Source organism: Medicago truncatula, chromosome 5 (genome assembly GCF_003473485.1).
Source record: "Medicago truncatula cultivar Jemalong A17 chromosome 5, MtrunA17r5.0-ANR, whole genome shotgun sequence".
NCBI lineage: Eukaryota > Viridiplantae > Streptophyta > Magnoliopsida > Fabales > Fabaceae > Medicago > Medicago truncatula.
The window spans coordinates 40,815,199-40,827,208 of record NC_053046.1 but is presented as its reverse complement, the minus strand read 5'-3'; the positions used below and the strand labels follow the sequence as shown (position 1 = coordinate 40,827,208).

At 34.4% G+C, this 12,010-nt stretch overlaps 2 protein-coding genes and 1 pseudogene across 3 annotated transcripts; 2 read left to right on the top strand and 1 right to left on the bottom strand.

The window, feature by feature from the left end:
* Positions 1-797: 797 nt before the first annotated feature.
* LOC11433008 (4-hydroxyphenylpyruvate dioxygenase) lies at positions 798-3,929 on the top strand. The gene is made up of 2 exons (XM_003617336.4): positions 798-1,927; positions 3,347-3,929. The coding sequence occupies exons 1-2, from the start codon at positions 813-815 to the stop codon at positions 3,516-3,518; spliced, it is 1,287 nt and encodes a 428-aa protein (XP_003617384.1). The 5' UTR covers positions 798-812; the 3' UTR covers positions 3,519-3,929.
* Positions 3,930-4,794: 865 nt separating this feature from the next.
* On the top strand, positions 4,795-7,209 carry LOC11433518 (4-hydroxyphenylpyruvate dioxygenase-like; annotated as a pseudogene).
* A 190-nt stretch (positions 7,210-7,399) lies between these two features.
* LOC11429958 (transcription factor JUNGBRUNNEN 1) lies at positions 7,400-11,053 on the bottom strand. 2 transcript variants are annotated; one of them, XM_013598914.3, is made up of 3 exons: positions 10,668-11,053; positions 9,821-10,125; positions 7,400-7,984 (listed from the first exon to the last, which is right to left on the bottom strand). In XM_013598914.3, exons 1-3 carry the CDS (start codon positions 10,858-10,860, stop codon positions 7,550-7,552), a joined length of 933 nt encoding a protein of 310 aa, XP_013454368.1. In that variant the 5' UTR covers positions 10,861-11,053; the 3' UTR covers positions 7,400-7,549. The 2 variants fall into 2 exon arrangements, with proteins under 2 accessions (XP_013454368.1, XP_003617382.1); XM_003617334.4 differs by having other exon boundaries at positions 9,821-10,128; positions 10,668-11,052.
* Positions 11,054-12,010: the final 957 nt, after the last annotated feature.

Sequence of the window (12,010 nt, the reverse complement as noted above, 5' to 3'; positions counted from 1 at the left end):
ATCACTAATTGCCACACTATCACTCTATCATCAATTTGATCCATAAACTATTAAAGTTAACTAAAATATTCATAACTCTATTGACTTTAGATCAGATGACCAAGGTTTATTACAACGTCCTGCAGTAACTGCATCAAATCCTCAAGAGAGAAAGAAATCATAATAAGATATATGGAATAAATTTGTGATATGATTAAACAAGAGATAAAGGTTGAGATTGTCTAAATAGAGTAAACCACCAATTTGGTCATTGTCTTATAAGTCACTCTCAAATTAATCCACGACTCCATTAATATTTCAAAATAGTCATTGTTTTTGTCAAAAGTTTTTCAATTAGATTTATGTCTCTATGTTTTTGTCACATGACGATACGCTTAATCGAGAAACTTTTGACAGAGACATATACTATTTTGAAATATTATCAAAAATTTCTCAATTAAATCTCCGTCTCTATGTTTTTGTCACATGACGAAAGACTTAATTGATAAACTTTTGATAAAGACAAGAAGCATTTTAAAATATTAATAGAGTCATAAACTAATTTTAGAGTAACTTACAAAGACGAGAACCAATTTAATGATTTACTCTTATAAATATTATTGTTGAAAAAAGACAAAATTAAAGCATCAATCACATTCTACCCTATATAAATAGGTAACAAATGCTCTTATGAAAGACACACAAAGCTCACCATATAACAACAACTTTCTTACCATTTTCCTCAAAAAAGACAAAAGAAGAAAACCTTCCTACTCATTTTTCTTAAAAAAAAAAAAAAAAAAACCTTCTTACTCATAATATATTAATATCATATGGCCAACGAGACACACAACCAAACCGGGTTCAAGTTAGTTGGGTGCAAAAATTTCATCCGAACCAACCCAAAAACAGACCGGTTCAAAGTAAAACACTTCCACCACGTCGAGTTCTGGTGCACCGACGCAACAAACACTGCACACCGTTTCTCTCATGGACTCGGCATGCCAATCGTCGCCAAATCCGACCTCTCCACCGGAAACCTTACTCACGCTTCCTATCTCCTCCGCTCCGGTGACCTCAATTTCCTCTTCACCGCCGCATATTCCCCTTCCATTTCTCTCTCCTCACCTTCCTCAACCGCCTCCATTCCAACTTTCTCCCCCTCCACTTGCTTCTCCTTCTCCAACTCCCACGGCCTCAACGTCCGCGCCCTCGCTGTCGAAGTTGAAGACGCGGAACTCGCTTACACCGTCAGCGTAAGCTACGGCGCACTTCCATCATCTCCTCCCGTCGTTCTTGAAAATGGCGTCAAACTCGCCGAAGTTCGTCTCTTCGGCGACGTCGTTCTACGTTACGTCAGTTACAACAACCCGAATCAGAACCAGAACCTGTTATTCCTCCCTGGTTTCGAAACTCTTTCAGGTGAATCATCTAATTCATCACTAGATTTCGGAATCCGGCAACTAGACCACGCCAACGGAAACGTACCGGAGCTTTCATCGGCGTTGAAATACATCAAACAATTCACTGGTTTTCACGACTTTGCGGAGTTCACAGCTGAAGATGTTGAGAGTGGATTGAACGCAGTAGCACTGGCGAACAATGATGAAACGGTGTTGCTTCCGTTGTGCGAACCTGTTTACGGAACAAAGCGCAAGAGTACGATAGAAACGTATTTGGAGCACAATGAAGGTGCCGGGTTTCAGCATTTGGCTTTAGCGTCTGAAGATATATTCAAGACATTGAGGGAAATGAGAAAGAGAAGTGGTGTTGGTGGTTTTGAGTTTATGCCTTCTCCTCCGGTGACTTATTATCGTAATTTGAAGAATCGCGTTGGCGATGTTTTGAGTGATGAACAGATTAAGGAGTGTGAAGAGCTTGGGATTTTGGTTGATAGAGATGATCAGGGTACTCTGCTTCAGATTTTTACTAAGCCCATTGGAGATAGGTATATATATTATATATATGCTCTATTTGAATCATTTCATATCATACATATAACATACATGCCAATTTATTAACTTGAATTCATTATTAGTAGCATACCAACTTCAAATATAATCAATGGTTTGAGTCAACCGGTTAATAAGTTTTAGTTAAGGTTGAATGAATATGAGCGCACTTGAGTTTGATTGTTATCTAGAACAATAACTAGCTAGACTTTACTGGACTCCGCAGGAACTCCGGAATCCAGATAATTATTATCGCATCTTAGACTATTATAGTAGTTTGTTTTGTTTGTTTTCGTCCTTTGCAGTGCTGCAGCTTAGCTGTTAGATCTAATAGTGCATTGAATCTGATGGTTTTGTAATAGTTGGATTGTGCATGGTGCTGCATAGGATTTTAGTTAGTTGATTTATCTTGTACACAAACCCTCATCCTTTCTCTTATGTTACACTGTTTTTACCAACTCTAGACGACTTGAGCAACGGCGGCTCTAGTCTAGTAAGCAAGTAGTTCAAAGTTTGGATATTGATTTTTGTGCATGTAAAATGCCTAGTTGAGAGGAGAAAACCACTATAATGCCCTGAGATTCTTTGAAAACAGTCTCTATTGACAATGCAAAATACTACACTCCTTATGCAACTCATGGGCCAAAAAAACATTACACGTGATTTGTGTTAAGTGATCTACCACGTTTACGGACTATTATGATCAATCTCCAATTTTGGTGTTAACCCTTTGATTTTTTAGGAGAAATACCATTGACAAATCTTGAGTTCACTCAGGAAATAAGAAAAATTTGATCAAATATTATTCTCGAACTCAAGAATTGTCCAATTGATTCTTGTGCATGATCAAGCTACTAGCTTTTTTATCCAATAATATAGTAACTAGCTAAGCTTAGCAACTAACCCCTACCTAGCGGCATTTGGACCTTAACGGAATCGGCCTATGGTCAACTCAAAACTGGTTCATAATACAGTAATGATCTTTAATTTTCAAGGGGAATATTGGTTAATATTGTTAGTTTGGACAAAATTTAGATGTAGCGATATAGGTAGCTGTTCTTCTCACAAAGAGATATTTTTTTTTTATATAAAAAAGACATCCTTTTAACATTATTGGTGACGGTCATACTATATTTTTAGTAGAGAACAGTAGGAACAATGCCTATAAGCACTATACCAAAGTTTGTCGTTATTGTTTACAATTTGATTAACATATCATATCCTTACAAAACTAATGTAAAACTTTTTTCCCTACATAGTCTTAGAGGTTAGAAGAATGTCAGAATAGGTAGGAGTAGTTTAGTAATCAAATCAGCATATAAGGATTAAAATTGATTGATTTGTTGATAGTGTGTTGTGTGTTTAGTACTTTTGTCTTGTAAACTGGGGGATGATGACCTTTGTAAAATATGCAGGCCAACCATATTTTTAGAGATAATTCAGCGAGTTGGATGCATGCTCAAGGATGAGGAAGGGAAGGAGTACCAAAAGGGAGGATGTGGGGGCTTTGGGAAAGGCAATTTCTCTGAGCTTTTCAAATCCATTGAAGAATATGAGAAGACTTTGGAAACTAGAAGAACTGCATAATTCATGTTGTGATCTTTGGTGTTCCTCCTTCTTTTCCAACAAGTCATTGGGTTACTGCAATGCAAATCTCCATTGGTCTTTTCATCCTTTCTTTGACCAAGTGGTGTGTGGGAGGTTGGAGTCCATGGAACAAGGTTGTTCTCATACTGAGCCAACTAGACATAAATCAACATGTGTAAACAGTTAAATAACAAATGTTTTAGATTTTACTATTTAGCTAGAAAAGATACTTTAAACACAATAAACATGTTGGAAATAGTTAGTTTCATGTAGTCTTGGGTTCGTGTTAGAAATGTATTTAGGGAGTCTTGTATTTATTTATTTCTCCTTGTAAGCATAGCATGTAATAATAATTATGGAGTGTATAAAATGGTTGTTGAGTGCTTTACTCACTCAAGCACTTTCAGAGAATTTCTTCTCCCTATTTTTTACACAGCATCAGAGCTCCTGACTTAGGAAAATCTACTTACTTCCGCAAACAACTCTTGAGCAAATCTGACTGAGTACTTTTGCTGTCAGAATTTTCAAATCATCTATACGGGGCACAGCGTGCTGTCAAGTTATTTTGTACCGTACAGTTTCCTGCCATCGTCTGTACAGCTCATTCACCGTCTGTACACTTTCCAGCCACCATCTGTACACTTTCCGGCTCCTGTCTGAACAATTTCCAATGACGCGTACATTTTGGCATCACCTGTTACTGGTGTAGCGGATGTTTCAAGCTGGTCCAAAACTGTGTGATGAATTTGGCGTTTTGCCATCACCTGTTATTTGTGTAGGTATGGAGATAAAGACTGGAGCAAGCCTTCACCATGCCTGGACGCTGCTCGCAGAAAAGTAATTCCTAGTGGTTTCCTCCTTCCCCCTCTGTATGCACTAAAGATTAGTACCATACACGAAATCATGATATTCTTGAAAGTATAGTGCATATGTTATTTTTTCTTTCATAGGTAACTAGGGGTCATAAGCTTGAAATATACTTTATGAAAATCCTTGCTGTATTGTCATTGATAGTGAGTGGTGTAAGATGTTAGCGTTGTTGTCAATTAATTGGGTTCTACCCTGATAAGATATTTTTACACTCATGAATGACCACTGCTAAGTAGAGAACAGAAAAATTGTTGTTTATTTAATTTTTGTATAACTATTTTCTTTTTCGGGCACAGGCAGCTTCTGTGGCACACTCCCTCTTTTGCATGTGTTACAAACAATCTGCAAGTTGAGAATGATTCAGTTCTTATTTTGCTTGCTGAGATTCACAAGGTATGTGATCACATTGGTCTGACACACTATGCATTTCACTATTTTTTTTTATTGCAATGATAAAACATGCTATTGGATTAACGGAACATTATGAACACATTATCCATGTTATATTTTCTCTTTACATTATTCTGTACAATATTTTAATTTTATTAAATTACCTTCTTGTCCTGCCTTATACAAAAAATAAAGACTCGTAACACTTGGGTTTGTAAACACGTGATGTTTTTAGTCATGTGTTCCTAAGGCAATTATTCTCAACACAAATAGTAAATAATGTCAATTGGTCCCACAAGTTTGTACCACTTATAATTGTGACCAATTATAGCAAGTAAACTAATGAGATCCACTAATGTCCCTTTAAATTGATGTTCATATTAGGGGCTCCATAGTTTTTTTAAATTCTTATCATTACCATTATTTTATAACTATGTTATAGACTTGACTATTAAACAGTAATATAAAAAACAAGAGATGACCGTTAAACAACATAAATCTTTGTTAGTTAGATCTATTTAAAAATATCTTTGTTAGAAAATTTCCCTCTCAAATAGAGTCATAGATCGGATAGCATGTTTCCCTCTCAAATAGAGTCATATCTTTGTTAGATCTATTTAAAGTCACCACAGTAACAACAACAACCTCAAAATAGCAACAATACTCCAACAAACACACACCAAACTAACCGCAGTCACAAAAACCTGCTTACGGCATCCCATGGGCAATCAAACAGAAACCCGAACCCAAACCGGGTTCAAGTTAGTTGGATTTAAAAACTTCGTCTGAGCCAACCCAAAATCAGACTTATTCAAATTCAAACGCTTTCACCACGTCGAGTTCTGGTGCACTGACGCAACAAACACCGCACGCCGATTCTCTCACGGACTCGGAATGCCAATCGTTGCTAAATCCGACCTCTCCACTGGAATCCTAACTCATGCTTCCTACCTCCTCCGCTCCGGCGACCTCAATCTCCTTTTCTCCGCAGCTTACTCCCCTTCTATTTCACTCTCCTCACCTTCCCCAACGGCCTCCATTCCCTCCTTCTCTGCCCCTGCCTGCTTTGCCTTCTCTGCCTCTCACGGCCTCTCAGTCCGCGCCGTTGCTGTCGAGGTTGACAACGCAGAACTCGCCTTCACCACAAGCGTAAACCACGGTGCTGTACCATCGTCTCCTGCTGTCGTCCTTAACAACCGCGTCAAACTCTCCGAAGTCCGTCTCTTCGGTGATGTCGTTTTACGCTACATCAGTTACAACAACCCGAACCAGAACCAAAACCTGTTGTTCCTCCCTGGTTTCGAACCTGTTCATCTAACTTATCAGTAGACTTCGGAATCCGACGACTAGACCATGCCGTCGGAAACGTACCAGAGCTTTCACCGGCGTTGAAGTACATCAAACAATTCACCGGTTTTCACGAGTTTGCTGAGTTTATATCAGAAGACGTTGGTACGAGTGAGAGCGGTTTACGGGACGAAAAGGATGAGTCCGATAGAAACTTATTTGGAACACAGCGAAGGTGCAGGGTTACAACATGTGGCGTTGATGTCGGAGGATATATTCAAGACATTGAGAGAAATGAGAAAGAAAAGTGGTGTTGGTGGTTTTGAGTTTATGCCTTCTCCTCCTGTTACTTATTATAGGAATTTGATAAATCGTGTTGGGGATGTTTTGAATGATGAACAGATTAAGGAGTGTGAAGAGCTTTGGGATTTTGGTTGATAGAGATGATCAGGGTACTTTGCTTCAGATTTTTACTAAGCCTATTGGTGATAGGTATGTAATGATCTTTTTGAATCATATTCACATCATATCACATACATACCATTTTATTGTTATTTTATTTACTATTAGTCTTGATTTCATTAATAACAGATCCACTTAGACTATAATCAAGTGGTTTGATTCAATTGGCTAATAAATTTGAAATAGTAGTTAAAATGCCTCTTGTTTTTCTTCCCAAATCCCTTCTCTCCCCTCCCTACGCTTCCAAACGGAGCCTAAATTATCAAATTGATAGTGTATTGTGTGTTTTAGTACTTTTGTTTAATATTGTTGGTGTTGATTTGCTACTTGTGTAAAATGTGCAGGCCAACCATATTTCTAGAGATAATTCAGAGAGTTGGATGTATGCTCAAGGATGAGGAAGGGAAGGAGTACCAAAAGGGAGGATGGGGGGAATTTGGGAAAGGCAACGTCTCAGAACTTTTCAAATCCATTTTAGAATATGAAAAGACATTGGAAACTAGAAGAACCGCATGACGATTGTGTATCAAACAGTTAAGATTACATATTAAGCAAGCCTCCGCCGCAATATGAGAATGAAATGAAGTAGGAAGATTTGAAATAAAAAAACAGGAAAAATGTTATGAGTATTTAGTAAACAAAGACAAATGTTGGTAATGTGTGTTTATGCGAATACTGGCTCTCAATTTATCTCTACGAAGAAATAGTATGCCCTCAATTTGAATAAGGCCATTGCGAATCCCACAAGCCGTCAAATAATCTTTTTTTGTCACATAATACCATTTCTATGAACTGCATCAATATTACTTATATCTACATAGTAAAATGTGATTGGATACACGTGTAAAACTTATTTACATCAACAATGCATATTAGTTAAACTCGTATATAATGGTGGATGAAACTTCTTCACTGGTGCCCAATAAAGGAGTAGGTGGGACCGGAAAATTGTTTTATGTACTAGTAGTAATTAATAGTAGTAGTTTAAAGTAGCTATAGTATATGATGATCTTAAGTTAAATCTAATTAAAATCTTTACAATCATAAACCTTTGATGGATCAAAGGTAAACTGAACAATAGATCTAAGATCATCCCAATTCTCATTTGCAAATGCATCATCCAAAACATTTTGATCATTCCAAAAACTTGAGTGAGACAAGGTTGTTGTTGGAACTTGTGCTGCATTGCCTAATTGATTTAGAAATGAGTTGTTAAATCTTTGGTCAACAACATGTCCATTAATGAATGGTTTGGTTTCATGATTCTGTTGAACAACATGTTGTGAGTTTGTGAAAGTCAAGTATTGTGGTTTGGTGTTGTCTGAATCTAAGCTGCATGTTTTGGAACTTGAAGAGTTAATAGTGAATGCTGCTGCTTCCGAGTCTTTTTTCACATTTGGTGTGTATTTTTTGTATGATGGAATTCGTTTGAATATTCTGCATAGTGTCCACACTTCCTGCAATGTAAATTCCATACAGTATGTTAAAAACAAAAACACACTTTTCAAAGGTTGCTTGCTAATAAAGTAAAGTACCAGCTAGGTCAAACTGACTTGACTTTAATTTGTTGCACAAAGTGAATATATGCCAAAGGGAAGAGTAAAGGCTCAATGAAAGTGATTAATAAATAAAATAATTTCTAGAGATTTTTATGTAAAATTATATTTTGGATTTATTTATAATATTAAAAACCACAATTTAAATTTTCTCTTCCATATATTAATTAAGTTCATTAAAATCATATTTTTCTAGTAGCAACTAAAAACAACTTCTCATCTTAATGCTAAAGTATAATCTATGAGAATTAGGCTCTAAAAAGCAATTTTATTTATTGAACACTTATATTAAGAACCACAAAGGCCTCAAAGCAAATTTGTTTTTTGGCACAAGGCCTCATAGAAAATGTGAACTGATTTAGTGCAAATGTCAAAGTTTCTAGATCCTTAATTTTGGAGTTCGGTATGCTCTATTTAGGCTAAGCTTCATATACTCATTTAGGGTTTGGATGTAAGATATGCGGCAAAAAAATATGTAACGGTTGAGATTTTAAATTAAAAAACAATAAAAGGTTGTTGCGATATGAGAGAAGAAGAGAACATGATTTGTTTGTTATTATTATGTATTTTTATTAAACAAATATTTGTTTTTTAATTTAAAATCTCAACCGTTAGATTTTTTTTGCCACATGTCTTACATCCAAACCCTAATGAAGTAAATGGAGCTTAGCCCGCGGAACTCTTTATTTTATCTATGTGCATGTCATGTATGATGTATCCTAAAAGATTTTGATAACGTCCAAGTCATTATTTTAATTATAAAAGTAGTAATTTTTTAGTAACGTGATGTAAATCAATCCATGTTGTTAGAGACCCAATGTGAATAAGTAAAAATTGATATATTTTTTTTTGACCAAGTAAAATTTGGTTTTGTATGCCTTAATATTTTATAAATTATATATTTTACGCTTTATTTTTTTTATATATTTTATGAAGTTTATTAAACGTGCTTCTGACTGTAGAATAATACACATCTTAATAGGTTTATCTTAAATATGAACGAGTTTCTAACCCCAAATCTCAGCATTAATGTTGTAATCGTCATTACTTTGAATATTTTCTCTCTAGTTTGTCTTTACATACGATTCTAGACGGGTTTGCTTTTTATTATTCACAAAAAAGTTGCTTTTGCTTTCACGTTTTATAAATCTCATCTATTTTCGGACAAAATAAAAAATTTAAGCCATTCCCCTCAAAAAAAGAGTTTAAGCCAATATATATTTTGCAAGATTAGTATTAAAAGTCATTTGGACTTATCTTATGACATATACAAAATATATTCTTCGTCAATTAATTGTTTTGAATTGTTTTTTTTAGGCAATGTTTTGAATTGATTATCATAAGCTCCGCCAGATATTTTCATAAGTTTTTTTAAACAATTTATTCTCATTTTCTCATCAATATCCAAAACAATTTATACAATAAACTTACGTACTTTTCTTTAAAAAAAAAAACTCATATACTTTTGATAGTTCAAGATATCCACATTTAAAAAGTCAGAGATTAATCATTCGAACTACATAAAAACTGTTCAAGATGTTATTCTCTTCCAATATATAATATTTTAACATACCGTTTAAGTATCAAACCAATGAACACATGCTTAAGGGACTCGTTATCGAGTCACATTGTTGGCTAATAAATTCTTATATGATAAGTGAAGTTCAAACACCCCTTAATATAAACACAAAAATAATGAAAGTTTTGATAAAAATGCAAATACAATAAATGACTTACAGCTTCTTGAACATCATTGGTATGGTTAAGAACTTGATTATTGCTAGTTTTTCCTTTAGGTGGTAGACGAAATTCATGCATCATCCAATCAGTTTTGGTGCCTTTCCCTGCACTTCCACGGTAATAAACCAATGATTTCTTGAGTCCAATGCATTCATGTGATTCTTTAACACAATATATAGGTTTATCAATCCCCGTAGCTTTCCAAAATCCAGATCCTGTCACTCTATTAGGCCTTATGCTGTTCCTATATTTTCTTCCTCTTAAACAAAAGAAATAGCATTCCTTCTCCCCCACAGTACTAGCTTCTTCATATTTAATGTCACAAGCATATATGTAAATTCAAGAACAAAGAAGGCAATTGAGATCAGAAACCATATATTATATTATAATTAAAATGGAGATAGTTGCACCTAGCTATAGATCCATATTATAATGTAAACATGCATATATATGTTTTAATTGATATTTTTGTGTACAATTTGATATAATAATTTAGATTTTCACATTTTTTTAACAGAAAAATTTAGATAATTTACCTATTATTGAACAACAATTCGATATACCACTGCATGTGATAACACCTTTTCACACATATTTTTTTTTTTTGCTGCACCACTATACGGTGTGAGAGGAACCGAGTACAATTATGACGAGTTTTATGCGGTGTTTAGATCATCTATAACTGCTTTATTGCGCAACAATTGTAAGATCTATTAGATTTAGAGAGATAAAATTAATCTAACAATTACTATAACTGATGCACCATAAAGCAGCTGAAATAGTGTGTATATATATATATATAAGTTTCAATAACATATATTATGAGAGGAAAATGAAATCTTACTTGGTAGATCCCATGGATCATATTTGTATATGTCAATCTCTTTGATGAGTTCAATTCGAAGAGGCTTCTTCTCCACTTTTCGCCGTAGATAAAATCCGACAAGCTCGTCATCTGTTGGGTGGAATCTAAACCCAGGAAGCACAACTTCATCTTCTTTCTTGTCATCAAAGTTATCTAATTTTGCCACCTCCATATTTGTCAATCCTAGAGTGCCACAACAAACTCTTGAAAACTTCTTATAGCATGCAAATAACTTTCCTCTTATCAATATATATGCATTTATATAAAAAAAATATTGTATGAGTCACAATATATAATTTTCTGATCAATTAAGTTGAAAATTGGGCGTTGGAATTAAGTCAAATATGTCCATTATGAGATGTATGCATCTTAGAAAAAAAGAGTTCAAAAGCTTACAAGTTTCTGACCTAATGAAATATATACATATAGACTTTTTAGGGGCCCCCACAAGGCCACCAAAGGACAAACGTTGAATATTATTAATCATGGAAGGTGAAATGGCAATGACAATAATTTTTGAATTCATGTTAATTTGCTTTATGGAAACACACCAAAGGAAAAAGTCTACTAGAGTGGGCACGACTTTGACTATTCCATGCATATATGGATGGAACAGACCAGTCATACATAATTGGTTTTGGCCATAATCAAATTCAATCAACAATAAATACCGAAAAAAATTATCTATTAAAAAAATTCTAGACCAAGAAAGGTTTTCTTATATTGACCAAAAAAAGTCCGATCCCTACTAATTTTAGTAAAAGAATGAATTTTCTAATCATAAAAAATGAAAGATAACTATTATTTTGTAATCCTAATTACGGTGGGTTAACAAAAAAAGATGGAGATGGAACCTCAAACAATTTTATGCAGGACGGTCGGGATTTAAACTTAAATTTTCCAGTTCTCCACATTTAAAATGTGTGAGTCTTAACCACTATACCACTCGACAAAAAAAAAATGAAGATTGACTATTATTATCTACAAAAGAAAGCCACAAACAAAAAGAAAAATGAAATTTCAGAAACTTGTGATTTTTGTTTGAAATGGTCCTATACAATTAATTCAGTTTTGGAGTTAATTGTGACTTATCAACAAACCTCATGCATACCAATTCTGTTTCATGTTAAATAATCAATACCGATAGAGAGATATGGACATTTGTGCTTTAAAAAAATGATATTAATTTTTTATGGTATTGATACCATAAATAAAAATTAATCTAAAATGTAAATTCACTTAAGAATAATTCAATATAAAAAAGATATAATATGAAATGATTGAATGTTGAATACTACACCTAACAAAAATGAGAATAGGGT